Raw genomic sequence first — 27,384 nt, forward strand, 5'->3', positions numbered from 1 at the left:
CGAGAGACAGAGCTCTCTTTATACTGGTCTCAACCGCTCACCAAGAACCACTTAACGGCAAAAGCACTGAAAGACGCAATCTCTTTTCCAGTCCGGGCTTACTCAGAAGAGCTGCTGTCACTCAGACCGTTTTTTCTGTCCTTTCTGCGGAAGGCAGTACTTTGACGAGGGACAGAAACAAGGCTGTGCAGAATTGCTGTGTTTTAAACGTGAGCACAGCCCAGCTAGGAATCCAAGCAGCAGCCACAAAAGATCACGCTGGCAACAGCCACATTTAAAACACCTTCACCTGTCTTGAAGCTCCTTCTTCTCCAGGTCCCCCTTGACTTGTAAGCTCATCACTTCCTGAGTCTCCTGGTTTATCTCCTGTCCCGCTTGCTGCTCTGCCCGATCCTTCAGGACAGCTCTACCCAGCGTGATGGGCTGCCGGAGCTGTACGACGGATTTTAGATGGGAGCAGTTTACAAGTATAGATCCAGAAACCCTCATTTGCTCTGCCTTCAGCTCAGACAAATCTCTGAAGAAGAATAAAGAAAGAGCTCATGTTCACGCCACCATCTTTAGCAGCCGACTCACCTCTGAAGCACGTAATTGTGCAACAGTAAAAGCTGGCAGGAAAGATGACATCTTCGTTGCGGACGAATCATTCATCTGACACTTTGGGACCAGGACACATCTTGACAGGTGAGCAACAAGTCTAGGGACGGTTGAGAAATGAGCCTGTTTTCTCCTCAGAGAGAGGAAGAAATGGAGGGCACAGCCAGAAGTCTTCATGAGCCTCTCATTACTCTTATTAACTGTTGCTCCTGCTCTCTCTTATTAATATCCTCTAGTTATCATCAACAGATGTAAGGCATTTTACCAAGGTCCCCAGCTTCTATACCTACCTAGGGGATCAGCCTTAAGCGGGCTATTATTATCAACCCTTGGACTGCTAAGAGGCTCACAACAATATCTACATAATAAACATTCCAGCAAGGTGCTGTAAGAATAAGCTTAAAATGTTGTAGCAAAAAAAGCACAAATATCACAAGAATTGAATAGTAAGTCAGGCACACTCCACACACTAAGGATGGCTTATCGCCAAAGAAGGTAAATGGCTGACAATAACCCAGAGTTGGAAATAAACTGCATGCTGACACCAGAAGAAGGTACTGTTACGGCTACGCTACATTTGTTTGTGTAGAAGGCAACTGTGAGAAAGGAACTTCAGAGAGCCCAAATACAAGAAAACAATCACAAAAAGAGGTATTGGACTAAGCAAAATTAATTGGATAAATGCAGAAACAGGGTAGAGAAGATATTCTTTCTCTCAGCAATGCTGGTACAGAACTAAGCACATACAAAGCGACCAGAATAAATGTAAGCTGGAATTGAGAAGAAAAAAAAAAAATATATCCATGAATGATCTCTCCATCGGGAGCAGTGGGAAAAGAAACTCAGTGAGATTTAAGGCAGATTTTCATCATTCTATAGAAGGGACTGCTCTACGTGCGGCATGCATAGCGCTGGTGAGTCTCTTCCAATGTGTCCACACACGCCTGTGTCTCTGTGAATATGCCCAAACATCACCATAGTCAAGTCACCTGAATAAGGCCCCTGCATTGCCTATAGCCCGAGCCCCTCAGCGTTACCTGAAAACCAGCATCGAACAAAATGCTTCTGAAAATAGCCTAAAGCACGCTTAATGCTTTAGGAGAAATCTGAGCTTTAGCCACAACTAAAGTTAACATCGAGGCTCAAAAAGCAGGTGTGAAGGGAAGCTACAGCTCTTCTGCAAGAGCTCTAGCCTTAGCTTCTACTCACCGGTCAGTGGCAGTCTTCATTGCCAGGAAATGACGGCGGAAGGTTACCACCTGGCGCCACAGGCCGAGGAGACGGTTATGTTCACCCCTTAAGTAGCTGTCATAAAGCTGAACGTGCAAAGACAAAAAGAAATGCCAAGTCAGCCTTCGCTGCCACTGCACAAGTCTCTCTACACAGGAGAGACTACAGCCACCATCCCCAGGTCTCCTTTAGCAACCACTGCAACAGGGGCATCAAGGGCTCAGGAGCCACCACAGAAGCATCCTCAGCAGACCTGCCACCTGACTGCCAAGAAGGGAACGTCCACGCTCCTCCTGCAGGAGTGGACGGCAGCAAAGCAAACTGATCACGATTCCTCCTCTCGCCTTGCCGAGGTGTCCAGCGGTCGTGGTGGAGGAAGACAAAAACAAGCCCCTCCGAGACCCGCGTCAGATTTCCTGCCAACAGGCTGTTACGGGAGGTAAGGGAGGCCTGCCTTGTTCTTCTGCTGGCTCCTCTGAACCTCAAAGCACACAGTCCTCTCTGGTCTCCACTGCTCTAGACAGACACCTCAGGACTATTAAAAAGACGAGCGGTCCTCTGTGACTGCCCTGCAGTGCCCAGCAACAGCAAGCATTTGCCTCCAAGACCGAGCAGTACGCTCACAGCAGGTGGGCATCTTCCATCACCACAATTTGCTGACACTCCTCCATCTCACACCCCTGGCTTCTGCTCGTCAACACCAACACAGCCTCAACAAAGCCACAACCTTCCCACAGCAAGTCCTCTAGGCCACAAATAAAATGCACTTGCATTCCACCCTGGCATCGCCCGTGACGCTCCCGTAGCCGCTCCTTACCTCACGTTCAGCGCGCCATTCACTCTCCCTCAATTCCAGCTCCTGCCGGGCCCTCATCCAATCCGCCGTCAGTTTTCCAACATTTTCTCTGAGGGCTGAATTAACCTCATTCGCTTTATCGAGGTGCTCCCGCAGGACAGTGTTCACTTTGGCCAGCTTCTTACACCTTTGAAAGGGAGAAACAGCAATGAGGCCTCTGAACAACTGCTATCCACAAGCAGCATCCCCGTCATTTCCCAGCTCCCTCCACACAGACTTTGTTGTCAAACCGAGAGGCAGTAGAAGTGCTTTCTAGCATTAACTGAGAGCTCTCTGTGAGGGCAAGCTCATTTGCTTAGGCTGGAAAGGGTCCTTTGGAGGTCGCCCGGAATAGCCCCCCACCCAAAACAGAGCTGTTCAGCACACACCCCTAGGACTGCCCCACGGAAAACAGACTGTGGACCTTTCTGCTTTCAAAGCAGCTTGCCCAGCCGCTTCCCCTGGGGTGACCAGGTAGCACTGACAGGTTTCCCCTCACTTCCACGAGCATCCAGTGTATCAAGTATGAGGGAACGCTCCTTCCTGGTACCTTTGCTGCTCCTCTTCCCACTGAAGCAGTGCTTTCTTCAGGGGGTGCTCTTCGGCGGCTTCCCACCTGCCTGCAAGGGAGCCCTGAAGGAGAAAGGACATGTTTAGTCAAATTCTCCTGTTCCCTTCGCTCCCGTCAGCACCCATCGCTTTCCCCTCCCTTTGCTGGCTATCATCTCAGGAGCTCGGGGCTCCTTCCCGGCGTAACGGTGTTGTGACTACGGACAGGAAGGGAGGGGAAGGGCGTTACTAGCTAACGGCAGCAGCTCTCCTCAGTCTCCCACTGTTGCACTCTCACAGCGAGGCATCCTCAGCTCATGACCGCGAGCGCTCACTTTGACCCGAACCCCAGGAACGCTCTCCCACTCTCCTGCCCTTCGTTCCCTGGGTTCACTTTAGCCGTGAAGCAGAAAGAAAAGCGCAGAGCCGGCTCTGCATGTGGAACGCCAGCATTCTCGCCTTCCAACATGCCATGTTTCAAGCGGCTCTTTTTCAGAGACAGCCATGTAGCGTACCAGGCAGCACAGCCCTTTCCCGAGACCTAGGACAAACGCTGCTCCAGCAGCAAAGCCCTCTTGCACGCAGCTAAAAGCCTTCCTGACAGGCTTTTCTGGATGGGCATTTCTGCGCCTACCGGCTGCTCTACGAGCGGCAACCGGACAAACCACCGACGGGCAACCGTACAGGGCTTCCTTCCAGCCTCAGGTGGCAGAACCTCGTTTTCCTCTGCCCCGGCTTCGGGGAGCTTTGTGCTGTCTGCGTCAACGAATGCTACGCAGGCGACCTCTCGTCCGCAACCTGCACACTCACCCCTGCTGCTCCCGCTCGCCGCTCCAGCTCTCGACACCGAGCCCGGTACTGCAGGACCTGGATGGGCACACGCAGTGGCCATGAGCGGCTGCAGCCTGTGAGGGGCTCGGCTCCTCCCGCCCCGGCTTTTCTCCCGGTCCCGACAGCCCCAGCACCGGGCCCTGCCCGGCGCTGCCCACACGGGCAACAGGGAGCCGTGGCGGCCCGGGGCAGCTCCCGACACGGGCCGGGCAGGCGCCCGCGTTCCTCACCTTCGCCTGTAGCAGCCGCACCAGCACCGCTTGGCGCTGCCGCGCCTCCTGCGAGCTCTGCAGTCGGCGCCGCAGGGAGGCCTGGCTCCGCGCCGCCATGGCCCCGCTCGCCCGCCGGGCCCGCCGCCCGCGGGGCTCCGCCGCCTGACGGGCCCCGCGGCGGGGGCCGCTCCGCGGCCGGCTCCGGCGGACCGAGCTCAGGCGGCTCCGGGCCGCGGGCTGGCGCCTGCCGGGCCGGGCGGAGCGGCTCACCCTGCTCGCCGGGCGCGACCGGGAGCCGGGCCGGGGGCCGGGAGCGCCGGGCTCGCTCGGGGCCGCTCTGTGGCAGCGCTTCCCTTCTCGCTCCTCGCTGACGGTGCCGCGCCGGGCTGCGGGGCTGCCGCGGGGGAGAGGCCGCCCAGGCAGAGGTTTGCTCCGGCGCGTTCTGCGCGGAGACCGTTAACGGCCGCGCAAAGCGCTGCGGGCAGCACGCGCTCCGGGGAGCGTCCGCGAGAGCAAGAGCGGCGGGATGCAGCCCCTGGCACCGGGGCGGCGATGGGGCGTGTGGGCACCCTGGGGCGGGGGGGCTGGCACCGCGGCGGCACGGGGAAGCTCCCTCGGCCAGGGCAGCCCGCGGAGCAGCGGCAGCTTTCGGCTGAAAGCTCAAGCTTCAGCCCTTGGCTGCGCTGGAGCAGGAGGCCCCGTCTGGTGCGAAACCCAGAGCTCCGCGGGTGGCGTCGCTGGCGCTTCGTCTCCCCGGTTGCAGCACGAACGGGACGGGCTGCAAGCAGAAAAGAGAAAACACGCTGTGGCAGACAGAACTGCAAACCCACTGCCAGGACAGCCTGCTCTGTGACTGAAGCTCGCTGTCAGCAGCTCGTGAAGAAAGACAACAAACACACACGGCAAGCGGGGCTCAGTCCCCTTTGCCCAGACCAGGCTGTTACGTGGATTCCCTTATCCGCCACTCAAGCCCTGAGGCTGCAGAGCTTACACTTAAGTAACGCTTAATTCCTGCGCTTGCGAGCTAATCAAGAAAAAGGGCTAGTTCCCTGGCCAGGGTGCTCCTCCTCCCTGCTCCGCCACGCTGCGGGCGTCCCCCGCATCTCTCTGGGAAGCGCCACAGCCTCAGCAGTCCGGCTGCTGTTGGATCCGCTCCCAAGGCATTTGGGACCGGCTGATGTTTTGTACCTTCCAGCTTGGCAGTCTGGTCTCCACCATCGCCCAAAGTCAGCAGAGTCGGACAGAAGATCACACCAGTGATGTCCAGCAGTTCAATTTCTGTTGCGATGCTGACAACACGGCCAGTGTCGTCTTTGACAGCGATAGTCCCGTGGTTCTGGTACGCAACAGCTTGGTCGTAGCTGCTGATTAAGGAGTCCAGCTCTTCCAGTTGAGAGCACACTGTGCCCCACAATGTTCCTAAGGGTACGGACCAAGTTGTAGGCAAGAATTGCACCAGCATTGGTGTGAGGTTTGCTTTACAGTTTCTCTAACACCGTCCACAAGTTTCTGGCACTGTAACATTTCAGAGAGGGACAAGGACTGGTTTAGTCTTCACATCGGTGCTGTGCTTGATCATCAGTCGTCTCAATTGTCTGTGAAGGATTCTGATGATGTTTCCCATGAGGATGTGCGAATATATATTCCCACAGATATATGTATGACCTTCTTGGCCAAAGAAGCCATGATTGCGGCTGCCAGAAGGAGCAAGTGGTGGGTTCCTGGCAGATTAATTAACTTGGTGCTCTGTAGGCAGCCGTAATCAAAGTAAAGGCAGTTAGAGAATGTTGGTGTCCTATGGGATCCTGATTGGTTTGAGTCACCTCATCTGGGTCCAAGCCTCACCGGCTTACCTAAAACACCAGATGCAGCACTGACCAAGCCTGTGACAGGAAATAGATCTTAGATGATTAAGATTTATGTGCAGGTTACACTGCCCTATCGACACAACTACCTGGGCAATATTGGAAATGTGGAGAAAGGGCATTCAAGCATTTGCCCGCGGCCCGGGGTGCGAAGTGTATTCCAGCTGCAGGAAAAGCACCCACAGCTTTTAGAGTTAGAACCAGTATCTCTCCCGCCTCTGTAGCTCACAACTACCAGTACATATAAGAAAAAGCACTACACCCCTCTGATGGAGTGCAGCACTGAGTTCCACCCGCCTGTAAGAGCTCTTATGCCATGGTTAGGGCTTCTTGAACCACAAAGAGCTCTTGCAAATAGCTAACTACATTACTCATAACTAAGTAACTAAAGCAGAGCTGTGTGATCGATACTGTTGTCATTACAAATCCAAAGTAGAGCACCATACAGCTCCCATGAAGAGAATTAACTCTATGCCAGCCAAACCCAGCACACACCGGCACCATTATAACTAAAGGCCCATACACCCGTTCAGTTGCAGACACAGGCGTAAAATATATATAAACACAGACACAATTAGCGTCACAGACACCACACCCCGCAAAATTATTCATGCAAGAAAAGTCGCACAAACCAGTACGCATACGACTGCAGATACCATTACAGATAAAGACACGATTACACGTGCAGTTGCAGATACAAGCACACTTTCCGTTACACCTACAACTCCAGCCCCCGCTTGCGATACCGTTACTGATGGAGGCGCCGGTAAACAGGTGTGGTCCGAATGCGACTGAAGATGCACATACAGGTGCCCGTACAGATGCAGACACAGGCACAACGAGGCACGCAGGTACCCACAGAGATACCACTGCAGACGCGGATACTGGAACCATTAGAGAGGCCGTTGCAGATGAAGGTGCCAGTGTAGATGCCAGGGCAGAGGCAGACACCCCTGCCGAAACACATGCAGTTCCTGATGCGATTGCAGGTGGAGGTGCCACTGGAGATGCAGGTGCCCCTCCAGATCATAGACTCCTAGACTCATAGAATGGTTTGGGCTGGAAGGGACCTTTGGAGGCCATCTAGTCCAACCCCCCTGCCATGAGCAGGGACACCTTCAACTAGATCAGGTTGCTCAGAGCCCCGTCCAACCTGACCTGGGATGTTTCCAGGGATGGGAACATCTACCACCTCTCCGGGCAAGCTGGGCCAGTGCTTCACCAGCCTCACTGTCAAAAATGTCTTCCTTCGATCGAGGCGAGATCTTCCCCTCTTTCCGTTTAAAACCGTTACCCCTTGTCCTACCGCTGCAGGCCCTGCTAAAAGGTCTGTCCCCAGCTTTCTCAGAAGCCCCCTTTAAGCCCTGGCAGGCTGCAATAAGGTCTCCCCGGAGCCTTCTCTGCTCCAGCCCGAAGCACCCCAGCTCGCTCAGCCTGTCCTCACAGCAGAGCTGTGCCACCCCTCTGAGCACGTTTGTGGCCTCCTCTGGCCCCGCTCCAACAGGCCCGTGTCTTTCCTGTGCTGAGATACCCTGCATGTGCTGCTGCAGATGGAGACAAAACGGGACATGCAGAGGCCCTTGCAGATAGAGACAGCGTTGCTGATGCAGATACCGTTGCAGAGGAAGGTATCTTTGCAGAGGCCGTTGCAGACGCAGATGAAATTCAGGATGGAAATGCGGATGGAGATACCTCTGCAGATGCCGACAGCATGGCAGATGCCGACAGCATGGCAGAGGGAGACGCCGCTGCAGATGCCCAGACCATTGCAGATGCCCATACAGGTGCAGATACCATCGCAGGTGCAGAGGCCATTCCAGATGGAGATACTGCTGCAGATGCACAGACCATTGGAGATGGCGTTGCAGATGCAGATGCAGTAGAAGAAGAACATTTGCTGGGGGGAGACACCACTGAAGACAGCTTTGCAGACGCCCTTGCAGATGCAGATGACACCACTGCAGATGCACATACAACCACAGGTGCCCTTGCAGATGCATGTACAATTGCAGAAACAAATAGAGATGCAGATGCCAGTGTGGCTGCAGACACCGTTCCAGGTGCCATTTGCGGATGCAAATACTGTCCCAGATGGCACCAGCCCGCACCCAGGGCCTCCTCTGTGCCAGCTGGTCCAGCCTGACGTTTGCTGGCAGACGACAAATCTCCCACCAGCCACCCCACCTCCCCCCGCACACTCTGGGGAAGATGCAGGCACTCGCCCCCGCGCCAGTAGCCGGCACCGGGCACATGGGCTGCCACCCAGGGTCCAGCTCCAGCCGCCAGTGCTGAGCGCGTCACGGACAACGGGCTTTGGGGGCAAGCAGGGCAGGCCAGGCTCTGCTTCCTGCCAAGGGTTTGACTTGTCTCCGCGGGGGGCCGAAGGCCTCCCTTCCCCAGGGGATGCTGCACCTCGCAGGGTCAAGGGCCCAGCCTGCGGCACCGCAGCGTAGCGAGTTCCCGGTACAGAGGGGGCTGCTCCCACCGCTCCCTTGGGGTGAGCCCTGGCACCGCCTGCCTGAACCTGCTCACGTGCACGATTCTGGGCCTCCGCAATATACCCGTTCCCGGGCTCCGGACAGACGAGACCCAAACGCCGTGTGGCAGAGCCGTCCCCGGAGCGGTGAGAAGTATTCGTGCAGAGCCGCTTGGGGAGCTCGGTCGGAGGAGAAAGGGCCCTGGAAAAAGGCTCTCGAGGCAAAGACCAACATTACCCTTCACACAATGTGAAAAGCAGGCTTCCGAGAACGGGACCCGTCCCTCCACCAGCCCGGCAGCAAAGCTTGCTAAACGAGGCAAAAATGCTGGCTATTTCTCGCCTCCCTGGTTAAGATTCCCTGTCAAATTGGGCCTTAGCGTGAGAGAGGCTGTCGGGGGGAAGAGGATGAGACAGGTTATAGCAGGGAAAACGCCCAGGCCCAGTATGGCCTGGCTTGAAGAAGGTAGGCACAAGCAAGCACTTGCGAGTGAACACTTTATTGCGAGCACAAGGGTGTAAGGTCTGTCCTTGGTGCCTGGTGGAGCTGCCCAGGGGCTCTGCACCTCTCTTGCCACACGCCTCCTCAGGACGTCGTCCACAAGCCTCCCAACTAACGCCCTCGCTTCTCATACGGGCTGCTGGGGCTCGCCTCGGACAAGTGCGTGACGCGCACCGATCTGCGCCGTGCTCCTGTCTGGGCAGGCGGCTTCGGACCTGCTGGGGGGACGGGCTGTCTGGAAACGCGTGCGCCCGTGGCGGGGAGGGCGTTCTCAGCGGGACAGCTCTCCTTTCCATCTCGTGGTCTTGGCGGTTCTGCTACACGGCTTCCAAAATGAACTTTGGGGGTCCGTGCAGTTTGGATGCCCTCCCTGGCAGCCGTGCGGCTCAGTCGCAAGTCATCGGCAGCGGTTGTGTTTGCCAGTGGTTGCGACACAGGCAGCTTTGCTCCCTTGCTTGCTGCCAGGCTCCGCTGTTCAGACGCTCTGGGCAATCCTCGTCCTTCTTCCCCACCCTGCCTTGAGAAAGGTGTCTGGGGTGGCTGCAGCTGCCTATTGGAGACATTTCCCCTGGGAAGCTCCAGGATTTTGGAATCGCTGCAGCAAGAGTGTTGTTTAAACGGGGAAGCCACAAAGGATTCCATGGTGCAGCAAACACCGTCAACAACTTCTCTGGTGAGCCTGGCAAGGGAAGCCTCTGAAAATGCTCCGTCGGAAGCTGCCATTTCCGCCTGCCCCGATTTCTCTTCCTCCCATTTGCCCACTCGGCTGGCTCCTTCGGCAACAGGCTGCTCCTTCCGCCTGGCTGCTGGCCCTGGCTCGGACGCTTTGGGTATGCTGGACGCCAAACGGTTGCCCAAGCTCTCCAACACGCTCGCTGCAAGCTCTTTGGCCAGCAGGGCAACCTCCTGACAGCAACCTGGAGGAGAAATCTCCGACGGCTCTGCTCTTCTGGCGCTGCCGCTCATTGTTCCTCTGATCGCCAGGGCAGCCCTCCTTAAAACCCAGGCACACTGATCCCAAGGAGCCTTCACCCTCTCAAACACCTCCTCCACCACAGTCTCAGCCACCTCTCCAAGCTTCTGGGCTCCTGCTGCAGGTTGCTGTGCAGAGGCAGCTCGGAACCCGCTGGCTGCATCGCTACTGACCCCCCGGGGCAGCTTGGCACCTTCCTGTCCCAGCTCAGCTTGGGAGCAGGTTTGGCCCTCGTCGCAGGCTGCTTTCACTCTTCTGCATCGCCCCGATTTCAGGGAGTCCTTTCTGCTCTTGGGTGGAGGTGAGCAAGATGGCTTCCGAGGGCGCAGCAGCCACTCTGCCAGGCAAGATGTGTTGCTCGCTACCAGCGGCTTGGGGACGTCCTTTAATTTGGGCAGCTCTTCCCGAAGCCTTTCCTGAAAGGAGACAGCAGGTTGTGGCTCGCTGTTGCCTGGACAAGCGCTCACGCCCCTGCGCGCTGAGGCTTCACGCGGGCCCGGGCCAGCGCTCTGCTTCAGCCACGCGTCGCGGGCAGACGAGAAGGGCTTCCCTCCGGCCTCCCCGTGCTTCACGTGACCGTCCTGCCCGTGCCCGCCCCAGCACCCTGCGCTAGCTCGGCTCCGAGCCGGCTGGTCCTGGCCCCGCCACAACGCCCGGCCCAGCAGCACAGCCCTCGCCTCTTCTGCGCCGACCGCCTCCCCGAGATGCGGCAAGTAAAGCCCCAGCCCTCGGCAGCGCGCCGCCGGCCGCTGCCCGCCAACACTGAGCTTTGCCTACCTCTTCTCGCCTCGACCTTCTCTCTGCCTCCAGCTTGAGCCTGGCCAGGTACTCCCTGTACTCATTGAACTCCTTCAGAGTGCAAACCACCTGCGGAGAGACGAGGGCAGAAATGCCCCGAGTGCTGTCAAGCCAGCTACGCAGACTGCCTTCCCCGAAACGGCCCGAACCCAGCGGTTCGGAGGGCAGCTGCTCCCCTGCACACCCGCCCTCTGCGCTCGGGGAACCCCGCTCGGAGGGAAGCCTTTTTACCAGTCCGACGACGTCCAAACCTACTTTGCCGTCGGCGGTGACGTAACCCCCTCTCTTCAGCCTCCGGATGTTGACTTTGCGCTTGTGGTACACCCGCAGGTGCGGGTCATGCAGGCTGTTGTACTCTGTGCGCGTTAGGCGACAGTAGGGATCTCCCAGGTCAAAGTAGCACGAGGGCCGGTGAAGCTGTAAGAGGGATGTTCCGGACTAGGAACGGGGCAGCAGAGCGCAGCAGAGACGAACGCACCCCCGAGCTCCTCCCTCGCGCAGGGCGGCATTTCCAAACCTCCGAGGTACAGGCTAATCCCGGGCTTACTTCCCACCCAGAGGAAAGGTCTATCTACTTCCGAGACTCTCCAACGGAGAAGCGGCCCTGTGCCCCCATCCTCCGTCTGGGGGCTGTCTACTGTTGCTGTAGCAATACAAGGAGCTGCGTACTGCGGGCGTGAGAGGGCTGTGCCCGGCGCTGCAGCTGGAAGGAGCTAAGCTGAAGCAGTGCCTACAGCCGGGTCTTTTCCTCGGGCAATTCAGTCCGATTGCAAAATGGGAGGTGCCACAAGCCGCCCTTGTGGAAAGGGAAAGGTAGTGGGAAGAGCTGACTCCAACACTCTTCTCCATCCACCTCTGGCCAGCCTGGAACTACGGGCAAGTCCTCCTTCCTCTCGGCACCACGGAGCCAGGCGCCTCCCTCGGCTCCCCAGCCCTGTCCGACGCAAGGGCTGCAGCTGCCGCTGTACGGCAGGTGGCCACGAGGGCTTCTCTGCGTGACGGGGACCCCGCCAAAGAGCAGAGCTTTTCTACCCCTTTCTACTGCCTTTACCTTTTCCCCCAGCTTTGCCCTGCAGAAGACAGGCTTGCAGCCGGGCGGCATCGGGACCTTGAACCCGAGGGGGAGGTCCAGCAGCCTAGGGTCCATCAGCCCAGCAGCTCCTTCTCCCGGGTCCCGTCTTCTGTGCCCGCACTAGGAAGACAGAGACAATCAGGCGCTAGCTCAACAGGCCTCCTGCACGGCCCTTGCAAGACAGAGCACGTCCCCAGGGCCCGGAGCAGCCCCCCCATGGCGCAGGCTCCCCGGCCCAGCCCCCTCCAGCGGCCCGCTGCTCACCTCTCTCCCCTTCCCTGGTGCGCTCGGCATTGCGTCTGCCTTTCGGACGCCAGCAGCGACACGGCGCTCCATGGCCTCTTCCAAGAGCTCTCCTGGAGCTGCGACCCTGCGCTGGCACCTCTCGCTCCAGAGGCACCCAGCTGCGGCCGCCCCAGCCGGTCCCCCAGCCAGCAGCTATAGAGCGCAATCGCGCATCGTTCCATCATCGCGTTGCCACGTCGCCACATTGTCACCTCACTGGGTTGCCGAGACGCCGCCCGGCTGCTGTCCACCGGGCGGTGGGGCGGGCCCGCCTGGAGGCCTGTTTGGACAGGCCCGAGGGCCACCCGCTCTTGCTGACCGGGCTTTGAGAGGCCATCTCCACAGGCCCCTTCCCACCTCGACTGTTCCGTGCTTCGGTGAAGCCAAGCCGGCATCCTCGCCCACTGGCAGGAGACGCAAGGGACTGCCGCACCAAAGGTGCTCGGGCTTGGCTCGGGTTTACCCCCTTTTCCTTTTCCGACCTCTTCCCTGTCACGGGCAAAGCAGCCTCAAGTCGGGGACTTGCACTGAAGAAGCGGATGCAAACTGACCAGAATAAATGTAAGCTGGGAATGAGAAGGAAAAAAAATACATCCATGAACGACCTCTCCAACGGGAGCAGCGGGAAAAGCAACTCAGTGAGATTTAAGGCAGATTTTCATCATTCTGTAAAAGGGACTGCTCTACCTGCGGCATGCATAGCGCTGATGAGTCACTTCCAATGTGTCCACACTCGCCCGTGTCTCTGTGAATCACCAAACATCACCATAGTCAAGTCACCTGTTTAGGGCCCCTGCATTGCTTCTAGCCCGAGTCCCTCAGCTTTAGCTGAAAACCAGCATCGAACAAAAACGGTTCTGAAAATAGCCTAAAGCACGCTTAATGCTTTAGGAGAAATCCGAGCTGTAGCCGCAACTAACGTTAACATCGCGGCTCCAAAAGCAGGTGTGAAGGGAAGCTACAGCTCTTCTGCAAGAGCTCTAGCCTTAGCTTCTACTCACCGGTCAGTGGCAGTCTTCGTTGCCAGGAAATGACGGCGGAAGGTTACCGCCTGGCACCACAGGCCGAGGAGACGGTCATCTTCACCCCTTAAGTAGCTGTCATAAAGCTGAACGTGCAAAGACAAAAAGAAATGCCAAGTCAGCCTTCGCTGCCACTGCACAAGTCTCTCTACACAGGAGAGACTACAGCCACCATCCCCAGGTCTCCTTTAGCAACCACTGCAACAGGGGCATCAAGGGCTCAGGAGCCACCACAGAAGCATCCTCAGCAGACCTGCCACCTGACTGCCAAGAAGGGAACGTCCACGCTCCTCCTGCAGGAGTGGACGGCAGCAAAGCAAACTGATCACGATTCCTCCTCTCGCCTTGCCGAGGTGTCCAGCGGTCGTGGTGGAGGAAGACAAAAACAAGCCCCTCCGAGACCCGCGTCAGATTTCCTGCCAACAGGCTGTTACGGGAGGTAAGGGAGGCCTGCCTTGTTCTTCTGCTGGCTCCTCTGAACCTCAAAGCACACAGTCCTCTCTGGTCTCCACTGCTCTAGACGGACACTCCAGGACTATTAAAAAGACGAGCGGTCCTCTGTGACTGCCCTGCAGTGCCCAGCAACAGCAAGCATTTGCCTCCAAGACCGAGCAGTACGCTCACAGCAGGTGGGCATCTTCCATCACCACAATTTGCTGACACTCCTCCATCTCACACCCCTGGCTTCTGCTCGTCAACACCAACACAGCCTCAACAGAGCCACAACCTTCCCACAGCAAGGCCTCTAGGCCACAAATAAAACGCACTCGCATTCTGCCCTGGCATCGCCCGTGACGCTCCCGTAGCCGCTCCTTACCTCACGTTCAGCGCGCCATTCACTCTCCCTCAATTCCAGCTCCTGCCGGGCCCTCATCCAATGCGCCGTCAGTTCTCCAACATCTTCTCTGAGGGCTGAATTAACCTCATTCGCTTTATCGAGGTGCTCCCGCAGGACAGTGTTCACTTTGGCCAGGAAAACCTTGGAAAGGGAGAAACAGCAATGAGGCCTCTGAACAACTGCTATCCACAAGCAGCATCCCCGTCATTTCCCAGCTCCCTCCACACAGACTTTGTTGTCAAACCGAGAGGCAGTAGAAGTGCTTTCTAGCATTAACTGAGAGCTCTCTGTGAGGGCAAACTCATTTGCTTAGGCTGGAAAGGGTCCTTTGGAGGTCGCCCGGAATAGCCCCCCGCCCAAAACAGAGCTGTTCGGCACACACTCCTAGGACTGCCCCACGGAAAACAGACTGTGGACCTTTCTCCTTTCAAAGCCGCTTGCCCAGCCGCTTCCCCTGGGGTGACCAGGTAGCACTGACGGGTTTCCCCTCACTTCCACAAGCATCCAGGGTACCAAGTACCACTCCTTCCTGGTACCTTTGCTGCTCCTCTTCCCACTGAAGCAGTGCTTTCTCCAGGCTGTGCTCTTCGGCGGCTTCCCACCTGCCTGCAAGGGAGCCCTGAAGGAGAAAGGACATGTTTAGTCAAATTCTCCTGTTCCCTTCGCTCCCGTCAGCACCCATCGCTTTCCCCTCCCTTTGCTGGCTATCATCTCAGGAGCTCGGGGCTCCTTCCCGGCGTAACGGTGTCGTGACTACGGACAGGAAGGGAGGGGAGGGGCGTTACTAGCTAATGGCAGCAGCTCTCCTCAGTCTCCCACTGTTGCACTCTCACAGCGAGGCATCCTCAGCTCATGACCGCGAGCGCTCACTTCGACCCGAAGCCCGGGAACGCTCTCCCACTCTCCTGCCCTTCGTTCCCTGGGTTCACTTTAGCCGTGAAGCGGAAAGAAAAGCGCAGAGCCGGCTCTGCATGTCGAACGCCAGCATTCTCGCCTTCCAACGTGCCATGTTTCAAGCGGCTCAACTCGGGGACTTGTGCTGATTGGGATTTTTGACCCATTGCTGTTAACATCTACTTCCTGATTTGTGTCTTTAGAGAAAAGAAGACAGAGGGAGGCCAGGCATGGCACAGCAGAACTCCCTGTGCACTCGATGCCAGGGTATCGGAAAAGGAGAAGGTTCTAGTTACACTAAGAACCCCTCCAAAGGTTTGTCAGACCTCTGCAGTTCAATCATTCCTAAAATAAAGACTATTTCATAATTGTAGTGTGTTAGGTATCAGTAAAGATCAGGGGAAGGATCTGATGGCTACACATCAGCTGGGATAGCCTGTGATGCTGTGAGCATGGTGACATCCCTGCAAAGACATCCACTGAATTTTACAGCAGAGAATTTCAGGAGCTCAGCGAGCAGTAAATCAACACAACATGACAAAAGAAAGAGAAAAAGAAAAACGTTGTTAAAACTTCATCCTGGAATTTGAAAGGGATACGGCTGTTAGGTGCCAATCCTCTGTGACACTCCCTGGCAATCACACACACTCTCTCCTGGAAGATCTGAACGTCCCAAACGCACGTGCTGCATTACACATTCAATGTCTGCGCAAACCTATATCGCTCATGTGAACTGCAGACCTGATGAGAATGGAGATGTGTAAAATTCCAAGCGCATAACAACGCCCCCAGAAATTTCTGCAGTGAAACCCACCCTTGAATTGTTACTACCTCCCGCATTCCCCTTTGAATCTTTCCTGCTCATCACACTTTGTGATAGCGTTGTCCCAAACATGGAGTCATATAGCCGGTGCGCAACACGCCAATATACACACAGAGTTATTTTATTTATAGCATATTTGCGCAGATACGGGTGCTAGGTGGTATTCTACAAAGCTAGCACCCCACACAGAGGAATTACCACATATTTATCCTGTTACATTATCCTGTTATCAGCAAAAACAACAGAGAACCCACCAAGGTTAAATTCACTGGCTGGTAATTACCACATTGCCCGTTACTGGTTACACATACTCAAATTGGTGCGCATGGTCCTAGAAAGAGTAGGGGGGTAATTCACAGAGTCCCTCACTTGACTCGGTGGTCACGATCTCCCTCTGCCACCTTTACCTTTATCCCAATTACTGTGGATTCTGCTGACCTCATGACAGTTACGTTTTTCAAGAGTGCGGGAACAGCTAAGTCTTCACGGTTTACTGCTTAAGTACAAACACTTCTTCGTCTTCTTGACCACCAGGATCTGGTTTCATTCTAATGTTGTAACCTTTATGGTATTGTTAACTCCTACCCACCTGCACACTAGAGCCTCCCATTTGCCTCAGGTAACTACTATTATGGATTCTCCCAAATGACTGGATGAGTCGCAAAACTAGATTTCCTTCACACACAGTGAGCATTAAACAAATTGAAACCACTGCCAAGACTTTTGCTTTCCCAACACTAAAACAATTGGCCTTGTAGACATTCAACATCTACATAAGCAAATTGCATTTTAAAAGTCCCTGGTCAATCGAAGCTTGAGTTCTCCAGATGGCGTGGAGGTTCACGTTTCTTGATCTGGTTCTGGTGCCCTTTTCACTCGTGTGTAGTGTATCCAGGAATCAATCCCCTCTACTTTGACTGCAGTATAAGTCTTTAATAGTACAGTATAAGGTCCTTTCCACTTCTCCTTTAGTGGTTCATCTTTCCAGGTCTGTAGGTAAACGGTGTCTCCTGGTTGGAATGGGTGAACTGGTGTATCCAATGGAAGAGAAACCTTTTGATTTAGGTACCCGTGCAGTGAAGATAAAGTCTGTGAAAGAGAAATCAAATATTCTTAACGTTGGTCTGTCCTTTTATATGCATTTGGTCTCCCCTGATGGTCAGAAGATTCGCCTTCCCATATACAATCTCAAAGGGACTTACTCTTTCCTTAACCCTAGGGCTTATTCAAATTTGCAACAGAGCTAAGGGTAAGGCCTCTGTCCGCTTAAGGTGGGCTTCCTGACAAAGTTTTGCAACTTGTCTTTTGAAAGTCTGATTCATTCTTTCTACTTTCCCACTAGACTCTGGCCACCAAGGGGTGTGCAACTCCCACTTAATTTGTAAAAACTTGCACTACTTCTGCAGTAGAATAAAGCCCAATTTCAGAAGAGATACCTTCTGGAATACCAAATCTAGGTATAATTTCTTTTAACAAAATCCTAATCGGTTCTCTAGCTTTGTTGGTACAGCAAGGAAAAGCCTCTGGCCAACCAGAGAAGGTATCTACTAATACCAATAGATACTTATATCGGTTACATCTAGGTAATTCTGAAAAGTCTGTTTGCCAGTATTACCCAGGAGTTATTCCTTGTTTCACACTTCCTCCTATAATCTTTTCCCCAATTTTGGGTTATTGGTACGGCAGATAGTACATTTCTTCACTACAACGGCTGCTACAATCTGCGTTTTCAGTCAAAAAAAATTTCTCTTAGCAGTTATTATCAGCGCATCTGCTCCTGTATGTGTTTCTTGGTGTAGTCTTTTAAGCAGATTTTCCACCATTTTCTCAGGGACCAAGAACTGTTTTAGTGGTGTTACCTACCATCCTTGATCATTTTTGGTGCAGTCTAATTGTTATGCCAGTTGGTTTTCTTTCTCAATGTATTTTGGTGGCAGCAATTCTAAACAAGACCCTGAATTAAAGCTCCTTCTAGGTTTGAGTCTTTTAGGGCTGGCTCTCTAGCTAGCCAATCTGCTTTCTTATTTCCTTTTATAATTTCATTATTTCCCTTTTGGTGGGCTCTACAATGCATTATTGCAACCTCTTTTGGTTGGAGGACTGCTTGTGATAGCCTCATAATTTCTATTCCATATTTTATGAGAGTCCCCGGTGAGTTTAATAGCCAAATTGCCCCATGTACATGTACCACTCCAAATGCGTATTTGGAATCAATATATATATCCGTGTTCTTTCCGCAACTTAGTTCCAGTCTCGAGGAACTTATAATTAATAGCTAAATTAATAGGAAATAAATTAATAGCTCAAGGCTATTAATTCTGCCTTTTGAGCGGATGTATGACTAGGCAGTGCTTTGGTTTCTCATGTCTGGGTATTGGTTACCACTGTGTATCCAGCTCTTCGTTTTCCTTCCCTCGTGTAGCTGCTGCCACCAGTGAAGAGCTCCACTTCCGCGTCAGGCAGGGGTTCATCCCGTAGGTCTGGTCTGCTGGAATACACTTGTTCAATAGTGGTTAGACAATCATGTTGCAGTTCATCAGACTCAGAGATTGGGAGTAAGGTGGCAGGATTCAAGGTGGAAGTCAAAGAAAGTGTGACATCACCTTCTTCTAATAACACAACTTGATATTTAGCTAATCAATTTGGGGAAATCCAGTGGTGTCCTTTATTTTCAAGGAGGGATCATACAGCATGAAGCACAAGCACAGTAATGGGTTGCCCCAGTGTCAGTTTTCAAGATTCTACAATTCGGGTTACAGTTGCTACTACTGCCCTCAAGCAGGTAGGCCAACCTTTCCTGACCTCATCCACTTGTTTGGAAAAGTACCCCACTGGTCTCTTCCAGACTCCCAGGTTTTGTGTTAGTGCTCCCAATGCTATCTGTTGTCTCTCATGTACATATAATTGAGAGGGTTTTCTTAAATTCGGTAGTCCCAAGGCAGGGGCTTCCATCAGTTTTCTCTTAATTTCATCAAAGCTTTCATGGCATTTTGCTGTCCATTCTAAGATCCCTCCAAGTCCTTTTATAGCAGCATACAACGGCTTGGCAATTAGTCTGAAATTAGGAATCCGTAGCCAAGCCCATCCGGCCATTCCTAAAAATCCCCTTCATTGTTTCTTTGATGCAGGTACTGCAATCCTACAAATAGCCGCCTTCCTTTTGGTACTTAATTCTCTTTTTTCTTTTGTAACCTCAAATCCCATATGCTGGACTCTTTCTTTTCCGATGGGGTTTTTTTCTTGGACACTCGGTAGCTGGCTAAACTGTGCCATTGCTCTAGTTCTTTTGCCAATGCATTACCAAACAGTGTGGGGCTAATTTTGAACCCTTGAGGGAGGACCGCCCAGCAGAGTTGCATTTTCTGTCCTGTGGTCAGGTTTTCCCATTTAAAAGCAAAAATGGTCTGGCTCTGTTAGTTCACAGGTATACAAAAGAAAGCATCTTTCAAGTCCGATACGGTAAAGTAGGTATCACTATCAGGATTGAGGCGAGGAGGGTATATGGATTTGGAACCATAGGGGCACGTCTGTAACTCTTGCATTAACCTCTCGTAGATCCTGTATCAACCTATATTCATGAGTGAGGTTTCTTTACAGTCAGAATTGGGGTGTTAAACATTGACTGACATTCCCCAAATTGTCTATGTTCTAAGAAGGAATTGTTTATAGGCTCCAGTCCCCTCCAAACTTCCCATTTAATAGGATATTGCTCCTTTCTTACCGTCTGGGCTCCTGGTTTTAGCTCAATCTTGACCGGAGTCACATTCTTTGCTTGTCCTGGCGTTCTCGAAGCCCATACTAAAGGTATCACCGCATCCAGAATGCCTCCTTCATCTGGAATGCCTCCTTCTTCCACATCATTATTCTCAGTTAACAAACACATCTGGGCCCTCCATGCATTCTCTGGAGGAATACGTAACTGAACAGAATCCTTAGAGAAGGTTAATTGTGCATTTAACTTACAAAGTAAATCTCATCTGAGTAATGGTAAAGGACATTCTGGCATATAGAGGAATTTAAGTGTCATCCCCAACTGAGAGCTCCATAGGCTGTAAACATGGTCTGGAAGTTCTTTTCCCTGTCACACCAACAAGGCTTATCTTAGTCTTGCTTAATGGTCCCTTACAACTAGTCACTACAGAATGGGTGGCCCCACGATCAAACAGAAAATCTATTATTTCATTCCCCAGCTTAACTAGAACCAGAGGATCGGCTGGGGAAACTTTAATAGATTCCTCTGGTCCCCTTCAATCTAATGCAATCTCTGTCATTACCCCAACAGCTTCCCCCGTTTCCCTCTTTTCTCCATTCAAAAGACATGGACATTCTTTCTCCCAGTGACCCTCCTGTTGGCAATGGGCACATTGATTTGTTTTTAGAGGGGTTTCACAGTGGCCTCCGCTACTACCTCCACAACCCTTACCTCTACCTCTGAACCCTCCCCATACACTTCCTCTGCCTCTTCCTCTGACATCGTTTCCATTTATTGCTGCTGCCAGCAAAGATACTTGCAACCTCATTCTGCTGTTTTTCCTTTTTTTTTCCCTCCTCCCAATCGTTATACGCTTTATATGCCATTTCTATCACTTGCAAAATCGACATTCCCCCAGCCCCCTCAACTTTCTGCAACTTTCTCCTTGTATCCTGAGTCGACTGCCCAATGAACATTTTGAACATATTGAACATCCTCTGATTTACCGCATTGTCCAGATTCAAGCCCATCCATTTTCTAACTACTTCACCTAATCTCTCGTAAAAGGCCGATGGATTTTCACTGGGGCCCTGTCTCACCTCTGTCCTGGTTTTGGCTGAGATAGAGTTACTTTTCTTCCTAGTAGTTGGTATAGTGCTGTGGTTTGTATTTGGGACAAAACCAATGTTGATAAAGTACTCACGTCCCCAGCCAGCGCCAAGCAGTCAAGGACTGTCCAGCCTCCCACGCCGGCCTGCCAGCGAGAAGGGGGCGTGCACAAGAAGCTGGGAGGAGGCACATTTTTCGGTTTTGGTACTCCATGCAGGACCCCATATAATATTAACTGTTGGTATTGCCTCAGCTGGGCTCTCCCCGCCTCTATTAAGATCCCACTCTGGATCTTTTCTAGGAGGCAAATAAACCCCAGGGTCCTCCTGTTGATTTCTTTTCCCACCCTCTTCCCTGGCTTTTATTATCATTCTTTTTTCCTCTGCTGTAAAGAAAGCGGTTGTACACCTCCCTGGCTAGGATTGTAAGTCAGTCTCTAAAAGCCAGTGCATTCCTTCAGGATTTTCTCTGTACAAACCAACAGTTTCCAATTAAACAGGTCAGAGGTAGCGAACAGAACATGTACAAAAACTGGCAATCGCTCAGTCCCACTGCTTGTCTCCAGGGAGCCTCAATAACTGGCTGCGTGTGCCCTCTAGTCTGACTGGAAATGGGGCTGACATTCTCATCACCCGATTGTGAATTAGAATCAATTGGCAATTGTCCCACGCTATTTTTCAATACAGGTGGGGCTGCTGGGACTAACAGTTGTACATCCCTCTGTTCTTTTTCATCTGCAATTTTTTATTATCACAGCCTAGGCTACAACCGCTCTTTTTTTTTTTTCTAATCAGAAGCTGTATACATCACTAGGTCAGTTGTTAGTTTACATTTTTTCTGAATATCAGGATTTCTGCACAGAATCATAAAAGCATCAACATACAAAACTTCATCCCATTTTCCCAAGTTGATGACAAAACAACATTAACTGCAATATAGTGTTATACTTCAAAAGCCCATTTTCAGGCCATCTTTCACCATCTTCCAATTGATATTGTGGCCACCATTGGTTACAATACCATTTTAATTTATCTTTAGTCATTGGTCCCCTCCAAATTTATTCCAATTCTTTAGGATGCATCCTAAGAGAGAAAAAAGAGGAGCTTTTTAGAAAGATAGTACTTACCCATTTCGGTACTGAGAAAAATTTCCTAAGCCAACGTTTCATACGCAAAAACTCCAAATACAAAACGAGGGATCTCTTCCCTATGTTACAATGTGTGGAAACAAAACTATGCTACTGCTGCGTATCTTCTCCGAAGCGTCTTATGCAGAGCTTATACAAATAACAACTTCAACTTCTTCCTTAAGAACCGGTGTGCAACACGCCAATATACACACAGCGCAGAGGTGTTCTGTTATTGCGTCTTTGTGCAGATATGGGTGCTGGCGGTATTCCACAAAGCTAGCAGCCCACACAAAGGAACTACTACGTATTTATCTTGTTACTTGATTAGTAAAAACCCACCTAAACCTATGCTCACTGGCTAGTGATTACCGTAACACTTGCTACTGGTCAGTTATCTTTCAATTAGCCTCGCTTGCTATGTCAATCAGCACGCGTGCTCTTGGCAGGTGGGGGGGCAATTTGCACAGTCCCTCAGTTGAGTCAGTGGCTGCGATCTCCGCCTGCCGCCTTTACCTTTCCCCCACTTATGGTGGATTCTGATGATTTCATACCAGCGCTTCCTTGTGGCAAGATGTTTCCTTCATCAATCCCTGAAGTCCCTCTTTCCAGTTCCTCCTCCAGAGGCTGGTGGTTAGTAAGGCACGCCAGAAGTAACCCGGCCTCCTGTTTCACAGGATACTTAGTGAAAAGTCTAATTTTCTGCTGTACACCAACTTCATACCTCTTCCTAGAGGCCATTTCTTCACCAGGAACAGTCAAACACATCCTTGCAGGAGTGGGCAACACCAGGTTGGACTGTTGGGACTGTTTGCAAGCCCGGTGGTTGGTACGGCTGTCGTGCTGCGGCTTTAACGGCAATATCTGTTAGACCATTTCTTAACTCTTCTTTTGTCCTTCTGTGGGTGTGGGCTGGCTGATGAACGACAGCAAGTTTCTCTGGAATTGTACAGCTTTTAACAGTTCAGTAATGTGAAGAGCATTGGATGTTTCACTTCCACTAGTATAAACCCACACAGCCTCCATAACTGCCTAGTAGCATGGCATACTCCAAATGCATGCTGAGAATCAGTACAAATATTCACAGTCTTTTCTTTGGCCAGCTGATAGACCTCTGTTAATGCCATTAATTCTGCTGCTTGTGCACTCAGCTTCAGACTGAGTGGTGAAGTCTCCACTACTCCATTCTCCGTAGTTATTGAATAACCCATAACACACTTGCCATTCAGATAATATGAAGACCCACTTACAAATAGTTCCAGACTGGGATCTAGAAATGGCACATCTGTTCAATGTCCTCGAGCCTTTTCAGCTTCACAGCTTGTTACTATACAGTCCTGATAGGAGTTCCTTCCCCAGGTAAAGGGAGCAGAATAGCAGGGTCCAGTGTATTACACTGCTTAAGTTCTATGTTTTTCATTGTTAGAATCAGCTCATAGTGGTGTATTTGCTGTGGTGACATTGCCTGCTTATACCATTGGAGGATGTCCAAGCACCAGTTTCCACTCTGTTCAACTAGGAGTGCTGCAGCAGCGATTGCACAGACGCAGGCAATGGATCCTTGAGCTACGGGGACTGGCTGAGTCGAATAATATGCAATTAGATGCTATCATTCCCCAAAAGCTTTGAATTAACATCCCTGAGGATGGGGGGGGATGTTTTTCTGGATTTTAGTAAGGCTTCTGACACTGTCCCTCACAGCAACCTTCTGGACAAGCTGTCCATCTGTGGGATGAGCAGGTTTATGGTGCGGTGGGTGAAGAACCGGCTGAAGGGCAGGGCCTGAAGTGTTGAGGTGAATGGGGCTACATCTGGCTGGCGGCCGGTCACCAGCTGTGTCCTTCAGGGCTCAATCCTGCGGCCAGTTCTGTTCAATATTTCTATCAATGATCTGGATGGAGGAGTGGAATGCACCATTAGCGAGTTTGCTGAGGATACGAAACTGGGATGTGCTGTTGACTCTCTTGAGGGACAAGATGCCTTGCAGAGGAATCCAGATAGACTGGCGCATTGGGCAGGGACATCTTTGACTGTATCAGGTTGCTCAGAGCCCCGTCCAACCTGACCTGGGATGTTTCCAGGGATGGGGCATCTACCATCTCTCTGGGCAACCTGGGCCAGTGCTTCACTGCCCTCATTGTCAAAAATTTCTGCCTTACATCTAGCCTAAATCTACCCTCTTTCAGTTTAAAACCATTACCCCTTGTCCTACCACTACAGGCTCTGCTAAAAGGTCTGTCCCCAGCTTTCTCAGAAGCCCCCTTTAAGCCCTGGCAGGCTGCAATAAGGTCTCCCCGGAGCCTTCTCTGCTCCAGCCCGAAGCACCCCAGCTCGCTCAGCCTGTCCTCACAGCAGAGCTGTGCCACCCCTCTGAGCACGTTTGTGGCCTCCTCTGGCCTCGCTCCAACAAGTCTCTGTGTCTCCTGTGCTGAGGGCTCCAGAGCTGGACGCAGCACTGCAGGGGGGTCTCCCCAGAGCGGGGCAGAGGGGCAGAATCCCCTCCCTTGCCCTGCTGGCCATGTGGCTTTGGGTGCAGCCCAGGCCCTGGCTGGCCTTCTGGGCTACGGGCACATCGCCGGCTCATGTCCAGCTTTTCATGGGGTCTGACACAGCCCTTGGGTCTCTCTGAGATAGCACAGAAATCCATGCTTCCACCTGGCTGCACATCTCAGAAGCACCCCACTTCCTTTCAGACTGCGACGGCTTCAAGGCAGGACCCCCGGCCAACAAACTGCCAGCCCCACTTTTCCTCTTCTCAGGGCTCGTCATGGGGTGTACACGGCTGGCCTCCTGCACCGGGGGCTTCTACACACACGTCTGCTGAAGACCATCAGACCGTTACCAACGACGCCGTGAGGCAGCCGCAGCAGCGAGCGGCACCCCCGAACACGGCCCGGCCCGACCCGGCCCGGCCCGGCCCGCCGGAGGAAGAGGCGGGGCGGCGGCGGCGGCTGCCTTCCACTTCCGGCTTCCGCGCGCAGGCGCCGCTGGGCCGGAGCGCTGGCGGGAGCCCCGCCGCGCTGCCATGGCGCCGAGGCGGCGCCGGGGCCTGGCCGCGGCGGGCTCCCTGCTGCCGCTGCTCTGCGCCCTGCTCCGCGCCGCCGCCGACACCAGCACCGGCCGGGTCGGTCTGGGAGCGGGAGGGGCGCCGGGCGGGGCGTCGAGCGGGGCCGGGCCGGGCGGTTCTGTGAGGCGGCGGGGCCGGTGGTGCCGCAGCTGGGGCCGGGGTACCGTGGGGCGGGAGGGCCGGGGCCGGGTTGTGCGCTGGAAAGCTGGGCGGGCAGCGGCTCCTCGGCGCCCGGCTCCAGCCCCGTCGCCGCCCGCCAGAAGCCTTCGTGCATCGGCTGTGGGCCCTCGTCCTGCCGCGCTCCGAGGCGGCCGGTCTTGGTTGCTGCTGCCGGGCCGGGCTGGGCTCAGGTGTGCGGCCGCTGGCAGCCGTTCTGCTGTGCCTGGGCAGGTTGGGAACCGGCAGGCGAAGGCAGTCGTGCCCCTCCTGTGTGCTGCTGAGCATCAGCGTCCCGGGAGGAGCTTTGGTTGGTGCGTGTGCGTTGTGTCGTGGCCCTTTTCCTTCGCCCGCTGCCGCGTCCGAGCCTGGCCGGGGGGGAAGGGGATACGCGAGGGTAGCCCAGCCCCTGTCAGAACTGTTTTGGTTAGCGTGCTCTGCCCTTGCTGCTCAAGGACAGCTTGTTTTGGTCAGACCGAAGGTCCGCGTGTTCCAGCACGCTGTTTGTCAGAGGCCAGTGCTAGGTGCCAAGGCAGTGGTAGCAAATGTCCAGTCTCCAAGTAGTTTTGTAGCTCAGGTTTGTCTTGAGCCATTGGTGATGTCCGTCTTGAATAGCTCTGTATGTCCATTTACTTGGTGAACTTTAACGTGCCCGGCCCAGATGCTGCCTTACACCTTTTTTCTCCTGGTTTGGAAGCAAGGCCTTCCTGTCTTGCCAAGGGATTCTGGTATCTTCTTGTTGTCACAGAGAAATGGGGATTGTTCTCCCTCTTGAGCTCCTCCTGACGTGAGCCTCTCTCCCGCTGCTGTGTTATGCTGAGGGAAAGTCGTGCATCTCCCCTCCCCGCTGCTCTGAGTGATCAGGCTGCCAGTGTGAGAGCAGCGCGCACAGATGGTTCGTCAGTGTTTGTGTCCTGTGGGTCAGAGGGAATGTCCTCATGGCTGGAAAAATCTTAGAGGATATATGTCGATCTCATAGTAATCCTTGTCCAAGTATTGAATCGGAGGGCTGGAGTGTTGGCCAGAAGAAAGAAAGTGAAAATAGTTGAAAAGTTATGGTGGAAAGTTTATGAAAGCAAGCGTTCATTCGGGTTTTATTGGCATTTGCTCATAATAGCGAATTAATCCTTTTTCTTGTGGTATCAAAGTGAAGGTGTGGGGCGGGAAGAGAGGGGAGGGGAAAAAAAAATCCTGAATTAATGGGCGTTTTTGAAAACGCTGTTCTTAGCCTTTTGACAAATTTGACATGTGGTTTTATCTAGGGCTGCATTTTGTGGGGGCGGCGGGGAAAAGGGGCAAAGCTCCTTGAGGAGAGTTGGCTATTTTCCTGTTCTGACAATTTGCTAGATACCTGCTATTAGTAGAGGAAAAGTGCATCTAACCAGAGTCCCTGCAAACCTTCTGAGTGTGTTTTTTGGTTGTTTTGTTTCTTTTTTTGAAAGAAATACTCCTGTGCTTAGTGCAAGTGTAAAGCTGAACCTGTGTTTGCAGGGATTGCCCAGGGCCGTTAAGCCGTTTGCTTGGAGTGGTGGTCCAGAGGCAGCAGTAGGTGGTCGGCAGTGGGTTATTGGGAGCATGCTGCTGTGGGGACTGAGAAATCTCACAATTGCAAGGCAACAGAGTGCACAGGAGGTCTCTGGAACAAGGACAGGGCTTCTTGGGCATTTCTGATGTCTGCCCCAGTTACTCAGTAGGGATGGCGGCTGTTTTTAATAGGCAGGTCTGCATGCCTCCATCACCCTGGGGACCTCAGCGCTGCTTGACTGGCCCAAATTACTAGTTTCAGTGAAGTTACCTCCACTGAAAGCAAATGGTGGCATCATCCCAGTGTGAAGGGGTCTGTCCTGAATACTACGGCGTGTTTGGGCCGTGCGGAGAGGTCTCTTAGGTTGCGTGATAAAAAGCTCATCTGCACACCCACAGAGGAGCATGGAGAGGCAACGGCAGGTGAGGGAGCCCAAATAAATCCCCTGCCCCGGCACAGTGGTGCACAGAAACCCAAAGTGCAGACTTGGAGGAAGGGGCAGCCTTTTCTAGGCTCCTGCAAGGGCTGTGCCAGGGAGCTGCAGGCCCAGTGCCCAGGGCTGACATGACTCAAGATGGATCAACAAAAAACCCAATAAAATAAATCTAAAGGATATACATTATCCACAGTCCTACAGAGACACCTACGTCTACTCAGTAGCACCAAGAATCTGTTGTGGGTGTAATTAAAAGCAGTTAAAACTCGGGAGCTGCCACCGCTCCATGCTCCCAGGTTGGCCTCATCCTCTACCAAAATCCCTTTCCACGTCTTCAGACTGGCCCCAGAACAAGGTCTGAGTTTTGAAATGCTGCCCAAGCCCCCTCTGCAATGGGACTGGGACCCCAGGCTCTGCCCTAAGCCTTTCCACCTGTGCCCAGCTCATGTTATTTCTGCGGTGAGGTCTATG

At 53.2% G+C, this 27,384-nt stretch overlaps 1 protein-coding gene across 1 annotated transcript in view; it reads right to left on the bottom strand.

The window, feature by feature from the left end:
• LOC309410738 (uncharacterized protein) overlaps positions 1–20,276 on the bottom strand; it is a gene marked incomplete at both ends in the record, with an annotated part of 42,200 nt that extends 21,924 nt beyond the window's left edge. Inside the window, 17 exon segments of the mRNA XM_082007184.1 lie at positions 290–517; positions 1,807–1,913; positions 2,645–2,810; positions 3,213–3,295; positions 4,022–4,078; positions 4,273–4,640; positions 5,443–5,673; positions 7,734–8,016; positions 10,130–10,486; positions 10,848–10,937; positions 11,100–11,285; positions 11,920–12,060; positions 12,913–12,970; positions 13,227–13,333; positions 14,065–14,226; positions 19,524–19,721; positions 20,226–20,276. Of these exon segments, the coding sequence (XP_081863310.1) occupies positions 290–517; positions 1,807–1,913; positions 2,645–2,810; positions 3,213–3,295; positions 4,022–4,078; positions 4,273–4,640; positions 5,443–5,673; positions 7,734–8,016; positions 10,130–10,486; positions 10,848–10,937; positions 11,100–11,285; positions 11,920–12,060; positions 12,913–12,970; positions 13,227–13,333; positions 14,065–14,226; positions 19,524–19,721; positions 20,226–20,276 (2,873 nt within the window).
• Positions 20,277–27,384: the final 7,108 nt, after the last annotated feature.

Source organism: Phaethon aethereus, assembly GCF_964289735.1.
Source record: "Phaethon aethereus genome assembly, chromosome: 16".
Classification (NCBI taxonomy): Eukaryota; Metazoa; Chordata; class Aves; order Phaethontiformes; family Phaethontidae; genus Phaethon; species Phaethon aethereus.